We start from the raw sequence: 24,967 nt of genomic DNA on the forward strand, positions 1-24,967 counted from the left end.
TAAACAGTTAGAATTTTCGAAGTAGAGAAAATAATAGCATTTGTGAAAAAAACGGTACAGTGGTGCCCCGCAAGACGAATGCCTCGCAAGACGGAAAACTCGCTAGACGAAAGAGTTTTCCGTTTTGGAGGTGCTTCGCAAAACGAATCTCCTATGGGCTTGCTTCGCAAGACGAAAATGTCTTGCGAGTTCCTGCGAAATGTCCTGCGGGTTTTTTCCCCTTCCCCCCCTTTTTCTAAGCCGCTAAGCCACTTATCAGCTGTTCCGATAAGCCGCTAAAAGCCGCTAATAGTGCTAATCCGCTAATCCGTCAATGGGCTTGCTTCGCAAGACGAAAAAACCGCTAGACGAAGAGAATCACAGAACGGATTCTTTTCGTCTTGCGAGGCACCACTGTAATAGCAAACACGATGGTGGAAACCCTGCAAAACATTCTTTTATTTCCCCCCTCTGTCTAGACCTACATGCATGTGATGAATTTACATTGGAGTTAAATTACAGTAGCTAAATGACACTGGAAGAACCAAGCCATTTTAATTCATTCACACCTCTTAATCCTTCTATTTCAACATGTAAATCATTATGATAGCTAGTTTGTCCTGCTATTTTCTACTCGTCAAGCGAAAATGGAGCAGAAAAAGAAGATTCTCCTTTCCAACTGGAAACACTGCAGTCCAGGATACAAAAGAATGTGTTGAAGTAAAACCTGCATATACTCAGTGAAATTCTTGGCATCCTTTATTTATTTATTTGAGGTTTTACTTCAAGTTTTAAAATTTACTGGACAGATGACTGAATATTGTGAAACAGAAACAGCTATTGTTTGAAGGGGGAAAAATTGCACAGCCTTTCCTCAGCATGGTCCCATTGACTTCAATGGATGCAGAACTCCGGGTTATAAGCAAACATTTGCCACTCAATCTACACAGAGAATGCAAATTGTACATTGCATTTGTTGCACTGATATTGTGAATTTTAGTACAACGTTGGTCTTTGGAACTTTGAGTCTGTCGAAAAGAGCTTTTATTCTGGCTGGTAGATTTATCTACATATACAGGATATCAAAGAAAAATATTGTTAACTTTAAGGAATTATTTCTAGAAATCTGAAACATCCTTCCAGTGCAGAAATCATGTTTATATTTGCAACTAGTAAATTAAAACAACCTCAGTCTTAACCTAGCACCACAAACTCACTGTGTATCTCCTATAAGCTATGCATATCTACCTGTATTATCCCATTAATAGGAAAACATGGTCTTTCAAGATTTTAGGAATGAAACAGCAAACTCCTTCTCAATTTGGTCATATTGAGAGTAGCAGCAAAGCTACGTTAGACAGCTAAAACTTAAGGATAGTATGGAACTGCAGTTTCTTTTCTCCTTAGCCATTGTTAGATATTCAGACCACAGAATTCACAGTAACAAAGGGAGGTATATGGAATGATAGCAAGAGAGGACACAAAACAAAACATGAAAAAGGCAAGACTCATCCAAGAAAGAATCAGTGAACATTATAGCGATATAGAATGACCACCCATTTCACCAGCACTATAATAGAAGAAGGAAGGTTAAGATCCAAGGCAGCAGGATGGATTCTAATGTAAGGGAGCACAGGAACAGCAATCCAGCCATAATGTTTTTTTTTTTTATAATAGTTTTTTTATTTGCTTTTTTCCAGGGTAAAAATACAACATCAGTAACACAACAAAAGCGGTTTTACAGAAAAGAAAAGAAATTTTAAAGAGAAAGAAGAACTTCACTTTTTCAGATCATTTTTCATAATCAACCAGACTTCCCCACGACCTCCATCCCCTGCTTTCTTTACAATGAAAAATAAACAGCAAATTAATACCTTATTTCAGTTGTTTTTGTGTTTTCATTTAGTTATATAGTCCATAATTTATACGTTTCAAAATCTTAAAACTTAGTTTCAATCATTTACCAATTTCAATACTGAAGCGTGTTTTTCCAAAGCACTTAGCAAACTCTCAACATTCATATAACTTATAATGTTTTTGTAAATAGTCCTTAAATTTTTTCCAGTCCTCTTCCACTGCATCTTCTCCCAGGTCTCGGATTCTGCCTGTCATTTCGGCTAATTCCATATAGTCAATCAGCTGCGAATGCCATTCTTCCAGCGTGGGTAGTTCCTGTGCTTTCCAGTATTTAGCTATAAGAATCCTTGCTGCTGTGGTTGCATATAAGAAGAAGGTTCTATCTTTTTTTAACACTCTCTGGCTCACAATGCCCAGGAGAAAGGCCTCTGGTTTCTTACAAAAGGTGTATTTAAACACCTTTTTCAACTCGTTATAGATCATTTCCCAAAAAGCCTTCACCCTCGGGCATGTCCACCAGAGGTGAAAAAAAGTTCCTTCAGCCTCCTTGCATTTCCAACATTTATTATCAGACAAATGATAAATCTTTGCAAGTTTGACTGGGGTCATGTACCACCTGTATACCATTTTCATAATGTTTTCCTTTAAGGCACTACATGCCGTAAATTTCATACCTGTGGTCCACAACCTTTCCCAGTCTTCAGACATAATGTTGTACCCAATGTCTTGTGCCCATTTTATCATTGCTGATTTAACTATCTCATCTTGGGTATTCCATTCAAGCAACAAGTTATACATTCTTGAAAGCACTTTCTTCTTAGGCTCAAGTAGTTCTGTCTCTAGTTTTGATTTCTCCACCTGGAAACCAATTTTTTTGTCCTTTTTAAAAATCTCTAGAATTTGGGCATAATGAAACCAGTCTCGCACCTTTCCTTTCAATTTTTCAAAGCTCTGCAACCTCCAGGTATCACCATCTCTCTCAATTATATCACAATATCTCAACCAGCCACTCCCCATATTACGTAGTTTTATGGCCTTGGCCTCCGTCGGTGATAACCACCTCGGGGTCTTGCTTTCAAGTAAGTCCTTGTATTTAGTCCAGACAATAAATAAGGCTTTCCTAACAATATGGCTTTTAAACAATTTATGGGACTTTGCCTTGTCGTACCACAAATATGCATGCCACCCATACACATTGCTGTGCCCTTCTAGATCTAGGACATCAGTGTTTTCCAACAGAAACCAGTCTTTCATCCAGCAGAGAGATGCAGCTTCATAATACAATCTTAAGTCCGGCAGGGCAAACCCCCCTCTTTCCTTTGCATCTGTTAATATCTTAAATTTTATTCGGGGCTTTTTGCCCTGCCAGACAAATTTCGTAATATCTCTCTGCCACTTTCCAAAACATTCCACTCTGTCCACGATCTGAAGGGTCTGAAACAAGAACAACATTCTTGGCAATACATTCATCTTTACCGCAGCAATTCTTCCCGACAAGGTAAGTTTCAATCTTGACCAAGTTTCCAAGTCCTTTTTAATTTCTGACCAGCATTTTTCATAGTTATCCTTGAATAAATTCAAATTTCTCCCAGTCAAATTAACCCCCAGGTATTTCACTTTTGTAACCACATTTAATTCTGTTTCCTTCTGAAACCCATCTATTTCTGCAGGTGTCAAGTTTTTTGCCAAAACCTTAGTTTTTTGTTTGTTCAACTTAAATCCCGTCACCCGACCAAACTCAGAAATTAGTTCAAGAGCTCTTTTTGTACTGGTTTCTGGCTCCTGTAGTGTCAAAACCAAATCGTCTGCAAAGGCCTTAAGTTTGTATTGCTTTTCTCCGACCTGTATTCCCTCCACCAGCTGATCCCTCCTAATCCAGTTCAGTAAAACCTCCAGGACAGAAATAAATAACAAGGGTGATAGGGGGCACCCCTGTCGTGTCCCTTTTTCAATTTTAAACTCCTCCGTCACCACACTGTTTACTATCAATTTAGCCTTTTGTTCTGAGTAGATTGCTTCAATACTATTTTGAAACGCCCTTCCCACTCCCATCCCTTCCAAATTTTTCTTCATAAATTTCCAAGATATATTGTCAAAGGCCTTCTCCGCATCTATAAAAATCAAAACTGCTTTTGTATTCATATTTGTCTGAAGTAACTCCAAAACGTCAATAATGTTCCTAGTATTATCAGACAAATGCCTACCAGGGAGAAAGCCTGCTTGGTCCTTATGAATTACTTCATTCAGAACTTTTTTCAGTCTGTTTGCTAAAATATCAGCAAAGATTTTGTAATCCACGTTTAGGAGTGAGATGGGACGATAATTTCTGAGTTGAGTCTTTTCAGATTCCAATTTTGGTATCAGAGTGATGAATGCTTCTTTCCACGATTCTGGTGCCCCCTTCCCTTCCATGATCTGGTTACATACCTCCATTAATGGTTGTGTCAAATATTCCATCAGAGTCTTGTAGTATTTGGAGGTAAGCCCATCTGGGCCCGGGGATTTGCCTATTTGCAGATTCTGAATGGCTCTTTCAATTTCCTGTTGTGTTATTCTACAGTTCAGGGTTGTTTGTTTGTCTTGTGTTAGCTTTTGCAGGCCATGGCTTTTTAAGAAATTATTTATTTCAATCTCTGCTTGTGGTCCTTGGGTGTACAGCTTTTTAAAGTATCTCTGGAAGCACTTTCTAATTTCTTCTGGTTTCTGAATACAATCTCCTTCAACCTCCAGATTGGTAACAAAGTTCAATTTTTGTCTCTTCTTCAGCTGCCATGCCAGCAGCTTCCCGCATTTATTCGCCGACTCAAAAGATCTTTGTTTCATCTGTTTAATTTTCCATTCAATTTCTTGGTTTATCAGTTTTGTATATTGTGCTTGATAAAATTTTATTTCTCTTAAGACCTCTTTTGATTTTGGATTTAATCTCAATTTTCTTTCTCCCTCACTTATTCTTTCCAAAATCTTGTCCTTTTTACCATTCCAGAGCTTCTTTTTGATAGTGTTCTGCTGTATCAGGAACCCTCTCATAACGGCTTTACTCGCGTCCCAGATTGTCTTCTTTTCCACCGAAGTATTCAAGTTTATTTCAAAATAGTCTTTCAGCGTTTTTTGGGCCTTCTTCACAATCTCCTGGTCTCTAAACAAGTAGTCATTCATTCTCCATCTGAAGGATCCAGCTGGTGTAAGTCTCAAGTCCATTTTCAAAGCATTATGGTCGGAGCAAGTTTTAGGACAGGTCTCTATTTTTTTTGTCTTAGGTGCCAGTCCTCTTGATATCCAGATTTGGTCGATTCTTGTCCATGATAGATGGGCCTCAGAGAAGAAAGTTCCCTCCATGCCTAGAGGGTTCTTTGTCCTCCAAATGTCAATCAGGTCCATATTGTCTGTAAGTTCAAAGAAAGTCTTTGGAAGTCTGCCATCCTTGTTCAGGTTTTGGTTTTGTGACTTATCCATGTAGGTAGAGACTACCCCATTCATATCTCCCATCAAAATGATGTTGGTGTAGTCAATATGATCCAGCATTGTCTCATGCAGTCTCTTGTAAAATTCCGATTTCCCATCATTTGGTGCGTATATTCCAACTATCAAAAATTTTTCTCCTTGTGATTGTATTTCAATCGCCAAAATTCTTCCTTGTTCATCTTTAAATACCAATTTTGGTGCCAGGTTCTCCTTTGCATAAATCACTACTCCTCTTTTTTTAACCTTGTCTGATGAAATAAACTCTTGGCCTAGTTTCTTGTTAATTAACACTCTCCTGTGGAGCCTGGTCACATGCGTTTCTTGAAGACAGATGACGTCCAATTGCTCTTTTCTTAAAATGTGAAAAATCTTCTTCCTTTTTTCGGGAGAATTCGCGCCATTTATGTTCCAGCTAAGTAACTGCAGAGACATCCTGGATCAATTTATTTGTCAGTAGGGGTGTCTCCTTTGTCTTCTTCACCTGGAGGTGGAACCGGCTTGAAACCAAACGAAGGAGGTGGCCAGGCTCCTGCTACTCCTTTCCGAAGGTCCTCCCCGTGGTCGTTTAGGAACTTTTCTTGCTCCTCTGCTGTTCTAATTCTTACCTTCCTCTCTTTCAAGGTGAAAGATAGTCCTTGAACCAATAAAAATTTTATAAAAAAAAAAAAAAAAAAAGAAAGATAGTCCTTGAGGGAATTCCCACCTATAAGGGATTTTATTATTTCTCAGTAGGCTTGCTAGGTCTTTATACGTGGTTCTTAAATCCAAAAGCTGTTTTGGTATATCTCTGAAGATTTCTGCCGTCTTTCCCTGTATCACCAAAGAATTTTTAAAATGTAGGCCGAGTATGTTGTCTTTTTCTTGCTTTGATCTCAAAATGATCAAGCAATCTCTTGGTTTATCCTTCTTGACCACTCTTCCTAGTCTAAAAGCGGTGACAATTTTAAAGTCCTTCTCTTCTGTCAATCCCCAAAATTTGGAGATTTCTATTGTCAAAAAGCCAATCAGGTCTTCCTTTTCTGATTCTGGAATATTACAGCCATAATGAATGGGTATTCTTCAAGTTAGGACAAATTATTTTGCTACCAAAATACTGGTAAGCAAGGCAAGAGAAAGCAACAAGAGGCAAGTTACTTACCTCGGGAAACTCTTAAAAGGACTAATAGAGAGTAGCAGAAATTGTATACTGTAAAAGAGGCGGGAACGTACTCTATCCAGTCAGCTTAGAAAGGAAACCAAGGCTCCTAACCTAGCACTGGTTTCATAGAAGAAGTATATGTCTGATGGAAGAACAGGCAGGAAGGGGCCAGAACAATAATCTACAGTGACAATGAAAGTCCCAAGACTGGGCACTCTGGCTTGTCTCATCCAAAATGGCCACCTGGCTGCTGGGAGGGTACCTGAAGAGATGGGTGTGTAGCTGGGCTCCCCCTTCTCTGCATGCAGGAAACAGGGGGGAGAGGAAGGGAAGGAAGCTGGTGCAAATTTTGCTTCTGCTGGGTGGCTGTTCCTCGTAGTAGATTGGTGAAAAAGGAAAACTAAGGGGGAAAACATGGATGAAGCGGCTTGACAGACAAACGGTACAAAGAGGAAGAGCAGACAACAGACACACAGGAAATGTCTAAGTTCATAAGCCATGCCCATAATCTAACTATATGCACCAGTTCCAACATTAGGTCATATTCTAGCATAGCCATGCAACAAAACAGTGCTACGAAGACAGGAGCAGGCTGGGTTCCCCAAGCATCCCTGTACTTGTCCCCGTATAAGTGAGTGGCAGACATTCATGGTAGAGAATGCACTTTAAAAAGACCACGAAAGGGACTGAGGTGGGGACCTGGGAATGTTTCAGTTTCTAATCTGGGGATATATACAAACTGAAATGTGAATACAAATTAACTGAAGTATTCACCCAAACCTATATAAATGCTTTGTGTAAAATTGCTGAAAATAGGATGAATGTAAGTCCATGGCAAACAAGCCAAGATTCCAAATGCTGATTCACATCTTCTTTGTTCGTAAAAGAAGGTCTGCTTCAAAATGCATGAAAAGCACTGAGTGCAAGATTTCTTGTTTGGACATATGGTTTGGAAAGCTGCCATGTACAATTCCCTGACTGGTAAATTTAGACCACGTTCTATGCCACCATTCATACGTTATGATGTATGCATACTTGCAACACAAGATTAATAGTACAATCCAATGTGTGTTTAATGGGATAAGTATGTTTAAGGTTTGCATGCTTAGGATGACATGTAGCTTGCTTGTGCACATGAGACTTCTCGTTCCTGTCCTTCTCCCTGCAGGCCCTGCTCCCCTACTTCTGCTCTGAATGGAAGACCCTCCAGAGTACATGTGGGAGGGAGAGAAAGGGGAAATCCCTTTGCACCTGCTGGTGCAGATCTTGTCCATAATCTTTTTGTTGCTACAGTCAACCTTTATCCCAAAAGCTGTTAAGATATAAGATAGTCTGTTTTTCAATGTTCAAATTTTTATTGTGTTTTTATATATGCTGTAAGCCACCCACAGTGTCTGGGGAAACCCAGCTGATGGGCAGAATATAAATAATAAAATTATTGTTGTTGTTATTAAATGATATTTGTTAAGTGGCTCCATCTTTGCACATAAATTAAGATATCAACCACCGAAATTCTGCTAGATACTTTTTGTAATCTGGGTGCTTTTCTAAAAGCTGCAAAATTAGATGCTAATATTTTAAACAACATGAACTGAATTGCTAACATTCTTAAATATTGGTGACCAAAACTGGATACAGAGGAGGCCCTTTCAGTTAACTGAAATCAGTCGGACATTTCATTGACACACAAAGGTAATTAGGTATGCGGCATGCTTCTAAAATATTCCTGCTAAGTCCCTCAAATCCAATTCCACATTACTTTCTTTTACTACATGCTCACTCCAATATATCCGCTGGACTATGGGGCAGATGCATCACTGGACTTTTGAGATAAAAGTGAAAGTCTAGTAAAATTAAACCATCAAATAAGAAAATGATATTTACAAATTATATTTTACCATTACTGTTCCCTGTGGTTGGAGAGCAAGTGGTTGTCCTACTGCTACAACTTGCTGGTGAGACTCACTTGATGGACTAATCATCTGAACATTCTGCCCCTGGATGGAATATGCTAAAAAGCAAAAGAAGAATTCTAAGATTTCAATTATAAGGTACAGACTTCACCTTCCCAAGACAGAAATTTTGGGCAATTCCCACCTCTCATACTACTGCACCCAGAAAGTTTCCCAAACCCTCTGGAAGAGAGTGGGTCCTGCTGCCGTGAATTTCAGGGAGAGGCTGGCAAAAATTGCCTGTCCCCAGCAGAAGCATCCCTTGACCGCAACTCTCCTCAGAAGTTGCCTTCGCCTGTGGGAATAAAGCCTGCATCTAACCCTCTGAAAAGGATATGAAGTTTGAAAATACAGACACATAGAAATAATTTTACTTATTTAAGTTACCAACACCAAACTATTTTTAGGATTGGTAACAGAAGTAACATTTGATACATTATATTTATTTCTAAAAGGGCAAATAGTTAATCCCTTTAAAAATCACAAGAGGTAAAGTAAAAAAAAAAAAAAAAAGTTTCCAGAAATTCCACCCCACATCACTGAAAAGGACACCCATGAATATTAAAAAAACCCCAAGAAAATATATTAGAAAAAAATTAAGGGAATATACCGTATTTTTCGCCCCATAAGACGCACCGGCCCATAAGACGCACCTAGATTTTAGGGGGGGAAATGAAGGAAAAAATTTTTATTTCCCCCCCAGGTGCGCTGCGCTACACCAGGAGCTTGGGGCGTGCGGAGCTCAGCGCGCCCCAAGCTTCTGCGTGCCGGCAAGGTCTCCGCTAGCGTGGGAGAGCCGGCGCCTCTCCCAGGGCTAGCGGACCCCTGCGCTAATCCAGAAGCTTGGGGCGTGCTGAGGTCAGCGCGCCCCAAGCTTCTGCATGCCGGCAAGCAGTCCGCTGCCGCCCCAAGCCTTGCGCACCCGGCGGGACCTCCTGCCGGGTGCGGGAGGCTTGGGGCGGCAGCGGACTGCTTGCCGGCATGCAGAAGCTTGGGGCGCGCTGACCTCAGCACGCCCCAAGCTTCTAGGTGCGCGCAAGCAGTCCGCTGCCGCCCCAAGCCTTGCGCACCCTGCCTTCAGGGCGCCCGACGCTCCGAGAAGCAGGCTGCTATCCGCAGCCTAGGCAACCCTGTGGGACCTCCCACAGGGCTGCCTGGGCTGCGGAATTGTTCCCGAAGCGTCGGGCGCTCTGCCTTCAGGGCGCCCGACGCTCCGAGAAGCAGGCTGCTATCCGCAGCCTAGGCAGCCCTGTGGGACCTCCCACAGGGCTGCCTGGGCGGCGGATATCTTCCTGAAGCCTGGAGAGCGAGAGGGGTCGGTGCGCACCGACCCCTCTCGCTCTTCAAGCTTCAGCGAAAGCCTGCATTCGCCCCATAAGACGCACCCAGATTTTCCCTTCATTTTTGGAGGGGAAAAAGTGCGTCTTATGGGGCGAAAAATACGGTAGTTGCTCTAAAGGCTATTTTAAAAGCCATTTCTTTTTAAAAATGGGTTATAGTCACACTTATGGTCTGTGGCAGATATGAAGGTTATGCTGTACCTAAAGTTCTTAATACAATTTCTATTACATTTAAAGCTATAAATATTATTTTCAGTTTAATAAAAGGAATCAAGCTGCAAGGCTTTAAAGGGGGTGAAGAACAGATCACTCATGTGGGCTGTTAATGTGATTCTGCCTCTGAAAGAAAAAAAATACTACTCTTTCAGGATCAGGATATATCTCAAGTGGCTGTAGATAGGGAAGACCAGATTATTTCACAAAAGACTATGGTTCACCTCAAACACTTCCATAGCATCATATACCATTCTGCCAAGCACTTGTTTATCAAATATGTGTCTGGAAAAGCAAAAATTTTCAACCATGTTATGGCTGTTTGCTTATAATTGGGTATGCTCTTGTTTACAAGAAGAAAAGTAAGACCAAATAATATCCTTACATTTACCAGAAAGTGCAGCAGTAGTAGTGTTCAGCACAGTTAGGGCATAATGAGGAGGCAGGGAGCCTTTGCAAATGGCAGTAATGAAGGCATCTCTTGATGTTACGAGACCAAGTTTTCCACACAGTGCAGCCATAGTCAATTCTGCTTTTAAAATATTTTCTGTGGCAGCTTCATCAGTGCTGAAATAGTACAAATAAGTAAAAGGCATGATTCATACACATAAGAAGAAGCCGAAAAGGGAACACTCATAATGTCACACATTTACTATGAGGAAAAAATCCTATGAAAATATTCAAAAAGGATCAGCAGTCATGTTGGCCCATGGGGGGAGGGGGTAGAATCAAAAATTCATAGCAGGTTACCAGGACTAATCAAAATGTCACAAAACGCTGACAAAAAAAATTACTATAAAGATACAGGAGACATTTAACTCTGATCAAGTTTTTTAAATAACACCAGTTTTATAATACCGTATTCTTAAAATCTACACATTTCAGATATGCAGAAAAAAAGGATTTTTTTCTAAACCATACTGATTTGTAAATGGGCTGGGGATTAACACTTTTAATGTATAACATTATTTTTAAATGATTCATTTGCTATTTAGCTGTATTTTAAATCCCCATTGTTAGTCAGTTTGACTGATTGGCAAACTGTTTGTTGTAAAAACGTGAAGAATAAATAAATAAAGCTGTCCTTTAAGAGTAAACAAATCATTTCCACACAGCTGTGCCATGCATGCTTATAACTGAAGCACTGTAAAGCTAAGTAAATAACAAAATATTTCTGCAGAGAGAAAAAAAGGCCTATATAATATTCTTAACACCCAATAAATCTATTAGTGAGTCACATCCAATCTTTTATGCTTTCCCCCCTCAACGTATAATTATGTCTTCTTTAGTCCTTGGAAACTCTGCTACCTCGGTACTCAACGCAGTTGAGGTTCTAAGTTTCAAACTTGTTTCAAAACCAAGGTAAGAAGAGAAAGCTCTGAAGAATGAAATGTAATTGTAAACTGACTGAATACCTTGCATCCAGAAGTAAAGACAGTGCAGCAAGTAGACCACACCAGCAAGCGTTCACCATTTCTTCCCAAACTGCTCTGCTGACTTGGGAGGGGAGGATGAGAGTAATTTTAAAACAACATTTAGTAACATGAATACAGTATAGCAGACTCACTTTCTGATGCATTTTTCTTTTAGTATATATATATCCCATTTCCAGTCTACTAGACATTTCCAGTAAGTTGGTACAAGACAGGCTATAAGGCAGACTGGGTTCACTTGGACTACCTTTCCACTCTACAGTTTCAGAATCAAATATGGCTGCCATGAATAACAGCAACAGCCTGGCTGGGAGGTGTGACAAATTATCTAATGAGGACCATAGCTTTGTCTGTCAGGGCAAGTTTTCAAGAGAAAATCCAAGATCCAAAAAAACTATTTTAGGCACCTTAGTTCAGTGGTTTTTTTTGAAAAAGTAGACATATATACATGTTCTTAGAAATTATAATAATGCAAGGCAACTACAAAAATGGGGATGAGTAGGAACCAAAACAAGCATTCCTCTTGAAAAACTAGGAAGAGGGGGCAATAAAAAGAAAGAAGTAATTTACATTCAGTTAAAAAGTGAAGGTGAGGAGGAAGTAGAGCTCACCTACACAAAGAAATACCTAAACCAGGTCCTATACATCTGCAAGCAGCTTTATATTACTTTCATTTTATTAACCTTAACCAATACCAATCATTATCACATACCTGTTTCTTTGTCAGTTTGGTCGGACGCTGAATTAGAATCTTGCAGGTCTGAGGACTGTGTCGGTGAAGACTGTGTATCAGCTGTTGTTACTTGACTCTCCATTTCAACCTGTCCCAATTCTTCCTCAATCATGTTAGTGATGCCACGGACAAGATCCAGTAAAGAATGGAATGCTACTGACATAGCATAGCCTTCAGGAATTGTGGGTGGCTCAACTTTGTCCAACATCTCTAGGCTAAGAAGGGAGGGGGAGGGTTAAATAAATACAGTGGTACCCCGGGTTACATACGCTTCAGGTTACAGACTCCGCTAACCCAGAAATAGTGCTTTAGGTTAAGAACTTTGCTTCAGGATGAGAACAGAAATTGTGCTCTGGCGGCAGCAGGAGGCCCCTTTAGCTAAAGTGGTGCTTCAGGTTAAGAACAGTTTCGGGTTAAGTATGGACCTCGGGAATGAATTAAGTACTTAACCCGAGGTACTACTGTAAATGTAAGCAAAAGGAATAATATGCCCTTGGTACCCATCACTTAGCTAACAAAATACTCTGTTGCAAATACCACAATTTGCAAACCAAACCAAATATCAGATTAACATTAGAACTGAAATATTGCTGTAAAACTGAGGTTTCTTACACTGATACTAGCATATTCTGTGCAATCATAGTTAATTGCTCCAAACATCAATGCTCAAAGGAGAGCTAGCTCCCTAAACCTTTCAAATATTTCCCAGATGTATTCACTTACACTGCAATCCTATGTATGTTTACTTGGAAGTTACTGCCGGAGGGCTGGTTTGCACATAATACTAAACCATGTTTTAGCACTATGTGAATAAGCCTTACTGAAGATGGAACAGGCTCTCAAACTTCCTCCTCCTGCACCCACACAGTTGGGAAGCCATGATTCCTTTCTATTTTAAAGATGATTGGCTTAGCATTATATGTAAACCAGGAATCCTGGTTTAAATTAAGCAATGGTAAGTTGCTAAACAAGCCAGCTTTGTGGTTTGAAGTCTTCCTCCGTCTCCCACGTACTTGGAATCATTGTGCTTTGTCCACATAGTGCTAAAGCACTGTTTACCATTGCATGTGCATGAGCCAATTGTGTCCAATGAGGCTTGTTTCTTAGTGTGTTAGTAAGCATTTCAATCATCTGAAAGCCTACAGAAATGCAGGCGTTCAATTTATTTATACAGATAAAAAAAAAATCTACCTTACAAATATAAATTATTCAACACTACAACATATATCTGTGCTGGTAATTCTTTAGGGTCATCAGAGGTCTGATGTCATAACTAAAGAAACACACTATAATTATAAACCATCCCAAGACTTGACCAGCAACCCAAATAAATAGAGCCTAATAAGAAACCAGAGGAAATATGTACTCAAAGGAGGTTAGGGCACCACAGAAAAGTAATTTCTAATCCATCTGGAGAAGAAACAGATCTGAGGCACAATCAAGAAAGAAACCAATACACAGACACGATCAGAACGACTCCAAGTGCCCGCCAGGGTAGCACTTGCCTGATGCTACCCAGGGCTGTTTCCAGAACACATCTTCTCCATATTCCTGCTTAGTTACAACTACTTAGGATGTGGCAAATTCATGGTTTTAAAGATCAATATTTTACTTACTAGGTAGCTTTAGCACTGCCCTGTGTTGACACACTGAGGATGGGTATCCAGGTTCCTCTGTATTCAAAAGCAGGCAAGACTGTCACACTTCCACCCATCCCTAACATTCCAGGATTGGTCTGTGCTGAGGCTGTGCCACCAGGCACGCTTCCTCCTATACAGTGAATCAAGTGGGGGAATTAACTGCACTTCAATATTAATTTAATTAGTTAAGCGCAACATACCGTATATACTCAAGTATAAGCCAACCCGAATATAAGCCGAGACACCTAATTTTACCACAAAAAACTGAGAAAACTGATTGACTCGAGTATAAGCTGGTTCACAAACCTGGTGGGGGTGGCAGCAGTGGAGGAAGAACAAGCAGCCCAAAAGGGCTGCTTTCGGGCTGCTCGTTCCTCCGCCGCCGCCACCAAAGGCGGAGGAGGAGGAAGGAGCAGCCCGAAAGGACCCTCACTCGAGTATAAGCCAAGGGGGGCTTTTTCACCATAAAAAATGTGCTGAAAAATTCAGCTTATACTCGAGTATATATGGGAACCCTTTTTCTTAATATCATTAAGACAACATTCCTATAAGCAAAGGTTATTCAAACAATGTTTTATCCATCTGTTTTGAATGCCCCCTCCTGGCCAATCGTTTCTAGTGCATCTTGCATTTCATTAAAGAGGTCTTACCGACACCAGTAGAGCTACACTGAAAAGCTAAAGTCACTCAGAGCTCAGAAATTTAAAATATTAGCAAATTAAACCACTCAAAAGTTATGAGATGCAGCATTTGCATTAAGATTTTGAGGTATCTGCTGAAACAGGCGCTGGCAGGGTTAGCCCAGGCATTTTGCCACTAGAGGGAAAATGGGAAATGCTGCCTCCACACCTCCACCTGTTGAGGAAGAAAAGGTAGCTATCCAGAACCTGCTGCATGGGTGTCCTGGCCCTGGGTGCTGGTATGGTGGGTTAAAAAATATGACAGCTTTAACTGTTTGATATGATAGGCTTCATGCCTTCCATTCAGAGTTACAGAGTAAGGCTCTATGGAAGTTCTTCTAAAAGGCTTTATTTTACCTTTTGCAACATGATCAAGTTATCATTCTCATGAATACAACTCAAAGTACTAATTGAGCTAAATAAATAAAATGTTTATTGAAATCAGTGCTCCTAAGAGGGACTGACTGATAAATGGCTCAAAATAGTCCAAGGGTCTAGTTTACCTGTTTGGTTTGTTGCAGCTGATGCATTCCCTGTATTTGGTACGAGAAACAGTGACTGAATAAATGATCCCAGAGCATTCACGATGTCACGGAATACCTTAGTTGAATGCTGCTTCATATCGTAAGACTGACAGAAGGACCTGTTACACAATTCGGACAGAGTAAAAACACAGTTATTTAGAAAATGCTTTCGTCATTTCATCAGTGACTCTACATTATGAAACACTCTTTCTTATGTTGACTGGAAAAAGTATGTGGTAGCCACAGAAAGGCTTCATGTTCTACAGGACAACATTTAAATTCTAGAATTTAAAACAAATTTAAGGATATTAAAATCAGTGACCCACTATTTGTATACATGCACACCTAACACAATACCTGTGCACTGTTATTTCAATTATCCAAATATTTTATCGAAAGCCTTACTTTAATTGGTATATGGTATATCAACTAATATACTTGCACTACCTTAATAACTGAGGTTGCACACAAAGTCTGTGTATCGATTCTACGGCAACAGCTCTTAGCCACTGAGGTTTGTCTGCATCCAGAAACTTCACAAGCAACGATAGAAAGATCTCACATTCAGTTACCTAAACAAAAATACTTTTATTAATTAAAAGAAAATTCTGAACAAGGTATCCTTAACACGGAATTTCTGCTAATAAGGCAGGGCCCCTCTCTGCAAATGTTTGCACTTGCAATTTTGGGAGAAGGGCTATTTGGCACAGTCCCATAGCAAGGAAGCTAATAACACTTGGGGGGCTAGAGAAAGGGGAGAATGGGGTAAAATGGAAAGGAATAGTTTGCTGTTCCAGTTACACATTCTTAGGCTTAGCTACAGGCTCAGTGGGAACAAGAGGGTGGTGGCAAAGGGACAAGCTGAGCTTTGAGAGGGTGTATGAAGGAAAGAAGAGGTGGAATAAATAATTTTCTATAGCCTAACAATTTCTGAACAACTAAAGATTGAGGGGAAGCATTATCCTTAGGTTATTCTGTTATCAAGGCGTTACAGTATTGCCACGGTCCTCTTTAGGCATATGTGTCTGCAGTTCCACCTCCCTCAAGTCAAACAGAGGACTATTGGTGTGACTATTTCCTAGCATAACCAGGGATTATTTGAATGCTGACAGCTAAGAGAAAAGATGGTGAAGAAGCCTGTTCTACATTGAGCTCCCTTAAAATTCAGGGGGGGGGGGAACTACATTTTGCATGGTATTTAAGACTTATCCTGTGCATAATAGTGATATTAAAACCGTCCTCTTACCAGTAAACTATAAAACTGTTTGATCAAAACGGAAACTACTCTCAAAAGGCGCATGCAGATCGGGAAATATGGTTTCTCCACTGGTGCTGGTGAAGATGAAGTACTGGAACCTTGTCTAAATTTTATATTTGGTGAGAAGAGCTTTATTACTAGTGGACAGACCCTTTCTTTAAGGAGGAAGCTGAATTCTTGATGCTGGAAAATAAAAGGACACTGTTAGAAGGCTAACTAATTATACACACACACACACACACACACACACACACACACATATCTCAATCATTAAAGTTTAGGCACATAGGCTTATACTAGGGACCTCACCAACCTTCCACAGTAACCCCTTTGATACCAAAGGTGGGGAAGCAAAATTGATGGACTTTTAAATCCACTGATGAACTTTTAAAGTCTGATGGTCATTCACACTCCAGCACTGCCCATTGCCCCCTTGCCCTTTAGATAATCCCCCCATGGGTAGTACTGCTCATTCTGTTGCTCTAAAGTTAACCAAAACACAATCTAAGTATTAGGTTAAGAGGCGCCAATCATACAGATGCCAAAGATACAGATGTTAACAAAAATGGCCGAGTCTTTCCTATTTCAGAAACAAAGGCCTGGATCTTAACTGAGCTTCTGCTGACAGGAGCATCCCAAGCTGAGCTTTGCTCACATGAAGCTCCTGTCAGTGAAAGAAGCAGTAGGGCAGGCATAGGCAAACTCGGCCCTCCAGATGTTTTTGGACTACAATTCCCATCACCTGACCACTGGTCCTGTTAACTAGGGATCATGGAAGTTGTAGTCCCAAAACATCTGGAGGGCTGAGTTTGCCTATGCCTGCAGTAGGGCAACTTTCACTAATTCCCCCTCCCTCCAACAGTCCCTCGTGCTTCCAAAAATTCAACTCTGGAAGGTTGGAAGAGCTATGGAACAGCGTAAGAAGCAGCGCAGGAGGATGGGGGGAAATCAGCAAAAATGGCCTCTTCCCTCACTTTCCAGGAGTGGATCCCACATGCAGATATTGGTCCCATCTGTGAAAAGGAGCCCTTCCCTTCACAGGTGTCTAGTTAGGACCCCCAACCACAATATATACAGTTTCTAAAGTCTTTGTAGCTGAAATTCCCCTCCCCTTTCTAAAAACAAAAGCACTCACTTGTAAAAATACTTGCGGGAAATCATTGAGGACTGACTCAAGCAGTTCCAGACCAAATGTCCGGGTCATTTCTGTCATGCCTACAAGCCAGTAAGGTGCATCAGCATTAACCAGCTGACAAAGATCCTAAAAAAAACCAACAACATTCTTGTACTTTTATTCTCAGGAATCAGCCTGGAAACCCCCCCCCCCGCCCCCAATTTTCACCCAGTCTTTACTTTGCCATGTAATTCACCATATGGAATTTTTAGACATACCATCAAACCATACTCTGGTATTAACACGTCTGAGTTTCAGTCACTCCTTCCTCGTTCACATACACAATCCTCTATATCCTCTCCTGGTTTGAGGAAGCTACTATTTGCCTAAAGAAGCCTACTATACTTTGTGATTGCCTTGCAAATTGAGTCTAGAAATGGGATCTGTTCTTCATTTTTATCCTGTTTTTCAGAGAAGGGCAAATCATAGTTCAGATGATGATGAACTGTAAAGGTAAAGGGACCCCTGACCGTTAGGTCCAGTCGTGACCGACTCTGGGGTTGCGGCACTCATCTCGCTTTATTGGCTGAGGGAGCCGGCGTTTGTCCGCAGACAGCTTCTGGGTCATGTGGCCAGCATGACAAAGCCACTTCTGGCGAACCAGAGCAGCACATGGAAACGCTGTTTACCTTCCCGCCAGAGCGGTACCTATTTATCTACTTGCATTTTGATTTGCTTTCGAACTGCTAGGTTGGCAGGATTCGAACCGCCGACCTTCTGATCGGCAAGTCCTAGGCTCTGTAGTTTAACCCACAGCGCCACCCAGTCCCTTATGATGAACTGTAATTTGCCTTAAATCAGGGCTGAATGCAGGGCCATGTTTTGCCAGTCCATGATTTTGCATTGCATTAGAACCAGCATTATATCAGAATCAGTCCATTGTTAAGAAATTGCATTTGCCTTTATTTAATTTCATTATTCTGTCCAGCAATTTAAATCCACCAGTTAGACAGTACTGTTTCTTTTTAAGTTTCTGAAAACATTGAGACTATCCTGACTTTCATCTATGCTAAACACATCCAAACCTTTAGCTTCTCAAATTGCTCCCTTTTACCATCTCTGTAGCTCCTCCGTATATTGAGCTCTATAGCTTTTAGAGATGAGCAGAAGAATTATGTCCAGCATGCTATGCTTTTCCTCCATAATATTAAGAATGCTCTGTGTACGTTAACCTTTTCTCTCTCTTCAAAATGCTTGCATCATATTATCTCTCAAACCAAAAGTAACAAATGACTATTGACTGATCTCAGAAGCTTAACTTTGTACGTAAATTAGACTGTATATAATAAAAAGAACGACAAGAATTCAAGTAAGTTCCAATACCTGAAAAAGCATATATGCATCTTTAGCACATGGTTTCAAGGTGCTGACAGATCTTCTGTTACTGTTTCCTTGAATTCCTATTGGTTGCTCTATAATATCTGTACAAAACACAGATCCAGTTCAGAAACACAATGTTAAGAAAGAATGCATGGCTGTTCAATTTTATATATATATTAACTAAGGCTGATGCAGCAACTTGGGGGTTTTAGCAGGTGCTTGTGGTCGACACCAACATTCCCCCCCCCCAAAGTTGCTCTCTCTCTCTTCCCACTTGCTACTGCCGGGTAGAACAGAGTTGCATTTAGTTACTTTTCCAGTTTCAGAGATGTGACAAGTAACATTCAGAAGGCATGTAGTAGAGAACTGGCAATCAAGAAGCACATTTCTCCAACTAAACACAAGGTAAAAAGCATGACTTGCAGTTACTGAACAACCTGTCAATTCAAAGCCTACATCAGACAGCTTCATTAAAAAACCCACATGATGTAACACTTGAACAAATTGGTATCCATGCTTCAAAAGCCACCTTTTCTTTATCAGTTACACTTTCCAAATTAATAGAGTGTTGAATTTTGACCTGGACTGGGTAGGCCTAGGCTGAAATCTCCACTCATCTCAGCATACCCTATGCAGGATTGCTGTGATGATAAAACGGGATAATCTTTGACCTGGCCCTCCAAATTCCTCAGGTGAAGCCAGTGGCGGAGCTTCATCTGGTGCGTGTCCCGGGGGCGTGGTTCGCATCCTGGGGGCGTGGCACCCAGCACGGGTGGGAGGGCAGCCGCAATGGCACCCCACCGGGATCGCGCTGCCAGGGGCGGTGCGCTTCCCCCACACTCCTCTTCCCCTGCCAGTGGATGAAGCGCTATACACTAATCTGTTTCCTTTTAGAATCAGGGTACTGCTATATTGGGCTCCACCTACTTACAGCAAACAGACTTTTGCTATAAGTACCAAATGTTATGTAATATTTTAATTGCAATACAAACACATACCCACCTTTATAGTGTTCATCCTCAGCAACAACTCTTTCGAAAACAACAGTAACGACTTGCCGTACTGTGGCTGCTGCAGTATTATTTGTGATATTGTCTTTTGTGAAGTGCAACCGAAAGCAAAGGACAATTGCCTAAAAAAAATTTAAACAGTACTCATTACACAACCCAAATAATAATCAAAGCTAAGGTGTAGAAATTATAAGTTTCTAAAACATGAAGTAAGTTGAATTTAAAGATGTTTAAGTTTCTGCCATCCTAAAATGCATCTATCTTGGAAACTGGCTCCTCCTTTATGTTTCATCAAAAGCCTCTTCACATGTGAAAAGAAAAATAATAATGTACAAGTCACACAATTGCTTCAACACTTTCATGTCAAGAATGCCTCAAGGATGCCCCTCGGACTGTCACCCGTGTGCCAAGCACAAACAGCAATAATACAAAGAGACACTCTTAGACAGTCTCACAACTGTGCAGCTCTCTTTTACTGAAAACTTGATCCAAACTATGCATAATCCGATCACCATAGCTGACATAACTTTTAATGGATGAGATTAAGTAGTTGCAGCGTAATTTTGATAAGCTTGTAGTTTAACTCAACATTTTATTTTGCCAGCTTTAAAACATTTTACATTGCCCAGAAACCTAATTATAATCTAAGTGTAAAATGATATTGAAAACGTTTCTGGCAAAACAAATATATTTTGGTCCTTTTCTGCCATGATGCCCACCTGAAGGATTACTCTCATATTTGCCAGAAAAGGCAATTTGCCAATTGCGAAAAGGGCTATCTTGGATTTCCCCCCGATTTTACTAATTCATCCACACTAATGAAACATCTAAATGATCCTTTTCCTAATATTGCTATTTGTGAATGCTATTATTAAGGAAACATAGGAGACCATGGGTCACTCTCAGTCCTTTCCTGAGAAGAATTTCAAAGCTACAGTGGTGCCCCGCAAGACGAATGCCTCGCAAGACGAAAAACTCGCTAGACGAAAGGGTTTTGCGGTTTTTGAGCTGCTTCGCAAGACGAATTTCCCTATGGGCTATCTTCGCAAGATGAAAACGTCTTGCGTTTTTTGCAAGTTTGTTTCCTTTTTCTTAACACCGTTAATACAGTTGTGACTTGACTTCGAGGAGCAACTCATAGAACGCGGTGTGGTAGCCTTTTTTGAGGTTTTTGGTGATTTTTGAAGCTTTTCCAAAACTTTTCCGACACCGTGCTTCGCAAGACGAAAAATTCGCTAGATGAAAAAACTCGCGGAATGAATTAATTTCGTCTTGCGAGGCACCACTGCAAAGTATTACTTGAACAGGCCTGTAGGGATTGTGTAAATAAGCCACACTGGTGTGCCATTTTTCTGAATATTTCCTTTGGTGTACAATGAAAGACAGCCTGTGAAACTTACTTGAGATTCACCATGGAATTTTCAAGATCAGCTCATATTTATTGGTTAACATATAATGAAATACCACAATTTGATTTATACAATGCCTACCTTAGAAAGTGCTTCATCATGGACAACTGTATTGGTTGTTAATAATACAAGGACCGTCTGAAGAAGCTTGAGTTCTTCAAGGCTATTTTCCATCAGTTGCCAAAGCATATTGATAACATTTCCAGCAGCAACCTTGGGAACAAAAATTGAGATGGGCTATTCGATGCCAAGATACTATGTGGGGGGAAATGACTATAGAAGTGTCAATCATTAATTCTATCATACTTAATAAATATTGAAAATGCTTTTTCACCCTGTAAAGATCTGCAGGGGATTGCCTCAAGCAATATGTTCTCTTCTTTGACTGACCTTTTAAGAAGGCCCCAATCCCCCTCTACGGGAAGCAGGGCTGCAACTCACTCTGCCTACCCAAGAAGGAGGTGGGGAAGGGAAAAGCTGCTACCACCTGGGAATAACAAAGCACTTTTGGAACTACTGAGTTTAAATAGCCCAGAGGCAGCAGTCATAGAAGAGAGGGAGACTGGCTTGCAGAAGAAAAAGCAAAGGCATATAATCTCTTAACCCTTCTTCCCCTGACAGCGGGGTCAGGGAACCCTGCTAATAGGCTTTCCTTCCAGCTCAACTCCTTAAGGAGAGAATACCATGAGACTGGTTCACTGCATGTGACCCTAGAGGGTCCCAAGAAGGACAACCTGGCCACTCCTCAAACTTAATAGCCTGGAGAAAGGAATACTAGGGTGTCATGGAGCTTAGAAGCTGGGGAGAATCAGCAAGTGTGATGGGACCAGCAGCAGTATTGGGTGAGGACTCAGCACTGTGCAAGACAAGATGAGGTCACTGAAAAGAGAATTTTATTTGTGTGGGAATTCATTCCCTGGGTGAGTGTTAAGTTGTACCAGCAGCCAAAGCCTCAATAAAGCTAGAGCAGCTGACCATTTTGCATTATAATCCTAAAGTGTAAGGCTTGGTGTAATTCTCCTGGGTGACTTGCATACACCTCCCCTTCCCCTCAGTTTTCAAGTTGTGCTACACCAACATCAATGTTAACACTAGCCAGAGAGACCTTAAACTGCAGTTTGTGTACCAGCGTCTAACCATGACTCAAAATTGTGCTGTAGGTATATTTATATGCTTACGCTGCCTTTACTTTACGCTAACATAGTTCAGCACACATGACTCATCCCCTACCAACTCCACTTTATCCTCACAAGAAGCCTGTAGAGTAGGAGAGAGTTGCCAAATGGTTAAAAAATGTTCAGTGAGCTTCATGGTTGAGTGAGTCTCCTCCAACCTCAACACTCAACATACTACACACCATACTAACTCTCACAATGCTAAATACATTTCATCTGAAAATAAAACTGAAGGGGAATGCTCCTGCAAGAAGACAACCCTCTGGAGTAGTGTTACATCTACACTGATCCTAAAGGCTATGCCTTGTCAATTATCTTATTAGGATACTCTAATTTTTTTAATGATTCTTCAGCTATGTAAATTAGGCAATACTTCCATATCATTACTTGACTACCCCAAGTCTTACCTCTGAAACAACTTCATGAGACATGAGCCTTTGTATAGCTGCTAGACATAGTTGGGTGATCTTTGGTTCTTTTGTTCCACAGCCCATTAGAAAAGGCTGAACCACTTCTGAGCTGTTCTCTTTCAAGGCTTTCAAATGGAGAAAAAATAAATATACAATATCACAAGTCCGCAGCTTTGATTAATAAAGAAAACAATCTGTTGAAAATTAATATAATTATAGTGGTATTTCATGGAAAATATATATAAAAGAGATGGAAAGAGTTACAAATTTGGAACTTTTACTTTAATTTTACATCCACGGTAATAACCTTTTGGAACAGGTGCTTGAATCTTCTTTTACCTGCCTGTTTGCACAGCATTTACTCCTTGCATTCACTTTGTTTTCCAAGCCTCTGAATTACCCCACTCTCATACACCATATACAATATTATACTGACTCTCCTATGTGCCCATTTTGTCATGGGCAAGATAGCTCTGTGATCCAACACAGCAGAAAATAACTCCTTATGTTCACTGCACATGAATACAAGAGTCTGAACAGAGTACTATGGAACAGAAGACTGATGATTTGATGTCACCTTTCCTTCAAAGAGCAAGTCTCAGTTGCAGCCTACTTGTTTCAACATAGACTTGCTCTATGTGAACACACTGTTTGCACAGTATAGTAATATTTAATTTAATTGAAAGGTAGCCTGGTTTGCAAAATCGTACATGTGCCAGGTTCTCAAAGATACCAATAGTGAGTCTATAGGAATTATAGTTTTAAATTATACATTGATATTAAACTCTATCTGGAATTTTATCCTTTGACAGTGAGTACAATACACAACTCTCAAAACTACAGCTACTGCGGAAGTATATACACTTCTGATTCCAAACATGGAAATTTTAAACTGGATTTTTGTTTTATAACTAAGCATTATCCAGTATCCACTTAACTGGGGATGGGGTGGGGAGAGAGAGACTAGCTGAAGAAACTAATTAAAACAACCACTTCTTATGCAAATAAGCAGGATTCAGCACTCAAAATTCACTTAAGTATACTGACAGAAGTTTACCAAAGTTCTGAGCTGGTAAAGAATGGGATCCATAAATTACCGTATTTTTCGCTCTATAAGACGCACCAAACCATAGTTTTTGGTGGAGGAAAACAAGAAAAAAAATATTCTGAATCCCAGAAGCCAGAACAGCAAGAGGGATCACTGTGCAGTGAAAGCAGCAATCCCTCTTGCTGTTCTGGCTTCTGGGATAGCTGCGCAGCCTGCATTCGCTCCATAAGATTCACACACATTCCCCCTTACTTTTTAGGAGAGAAAAGTGTGTCTTATAGAGCAAAAAATACGGTATGTTGTATGAAATGCATCTCTTTTCTAGAATCCTATTAGGTACTATAGGGTGATAGTCTATTTCTTGCACAAGCACAAGGAAGTTTGATCCAGCAGGAAACATCTGCTCATGGGGGAGAAGGGGAAGTGGCTTTAGCCTAGTTCCTCTCCCAAATCTGTTCTGAGGGTCCCTCAATCCTCCAGAACAGTTTGGGGGAGGTGTTAGGTCCATCAGGAAAATCAGCCCAAATTACCGCCTCCCCTTCCATGAGCAGATGCATCTGCTAATGCAACAGTGCAAAGAACACTAACAGATTATAACCCATAACACTGAGAATTATATTAGGAATATCCAGCATACTGAGCTACAGAAACAATCCAAAGGGGCATCAGTTATATAACCCCTCAACCCAGTTCTGTATTATCAGTGACACTACAGCAGATTAATTAGAAATAGCAACAGAGATACTGTACTGATGACCTTCGTGGTCCCTTCCAACTCTACAATTCTACGATACAAAATACCATTTCAAATCATATCAGAACGCAATTACTTGAAACTGGAAAAGCCTAGAGAGAGTGAAAGGCCTCAAACTGTGTATGGCTTGTTTGTTTTTTAAAAGAGAAATCTCGATTTGGTTTTCTAGGAAAATGTAAGTAGTGAAGGCATCTATATTAATGCACAGATGTATCGTGTCTTAGAAGATTATTCACAGGTTTATCAAAGCAGCCATTAAATGTAAAAACATTAAGACCTTGTAAATAATGTTGAGTTTAAAGAGGAATTGTACAATGTGAATTAAAGTACTAGGATATAGATAAAAAGTACTAGTAAGTATTTCCAAGTGCTACTGTAGTGTTCTAGGCATATAATCTTTGAAGTCTAATTAGCTAATTATTCTCCCTAATTAGGGCAAAGGGCCATAGTTCAGTGGT

General features: G+C 40.4%; 1 protein-coding gene across 6 annotated transcripts in view; it reads right to left on the reverse strand.

Moving 5' to 3' along the window:
• MON2 (MON2 homolog, regulator of endosome-to-Golgi trafficking) overlaps positions 1 to 24,967 on the reverse strand; it is an 83,201-nt gene that overhangs the window by 45,022 nt on the left and 13,212 nt on the right. For 5 of the 6 annotated variants that reach the window (XM_081211397.1, XM_081211393.1, XM_081211394.1 and 2 more), the window contains exons 3-15: positions 22,705 to 22,832; positions 21,204 to 21,335; positions 19,706 to 19,835; positions 18,707 to 18,804; positions 17,345 to 17,470; positions 16,198 to 16,392; positions 15,399 to 15,523; positions 14,931 to 15,070; positions 13,724 to 13,877; positions 12,087 to 12,322; positions 11,357 to 11,438; positions 10,327 to 10,508; positions 8,335 to 8,447 (exon numbers count right to left, since the gene is read on the reverse strand). In XM_081211397.1, the coding sequence (XP_081067523.1) occupies positions 8,335 to 8,447; positions 10,327 to 10,508; positions 11,357 to 11,438; positions 12,087 to 12,322; positions 13,724 to 13,877; positions 14,931 to 15,070; positions 15,399 to 15,523; positions 16,198 to 16,392; positions 17,345 to 17,470; positions 18,707 to 18,804; positions 19,706 to 19,835; positions 21,204 to 21,335; positions 22,705 to 22,791 (1,800 nt within the window). In that variant the 5' untranslated portion in view covers positions 22,792 to 22,832. The remainder of the gene's footprint in view (positions 1 to 8,334; positions 8,448 to 10,326; positions 10,509 to 11,356; positions 11,439 to 12,086; positions 12,323 to 13,723; positions 13,878 to 14,930; positions 15,071 to 15,398; positions 15,524 to 16,197; positions 16,393 to 17,344; positions 17,471 to 18,706; positions 18,805 to 19,705; positions 19,836 to 21,203; positions 21,336 to 22,704; positions 22,833 to 24,967) is intronic. The other variant, XM_081211395.1, reaches the window with a different exon arrangement.

This window comes from Podarcis bocagei, assembly GCF_964188305.1.
Source record: "Podarcis bocagei genome assembly, chromosome: 10".
In the NCBI taxonomy this organism is placed as follows: Eukaryota; Metazoa; Chordata; class Lepidosauria; order Squamata; family Lacertidae; genus Podarcis; species Podarcis bocagei.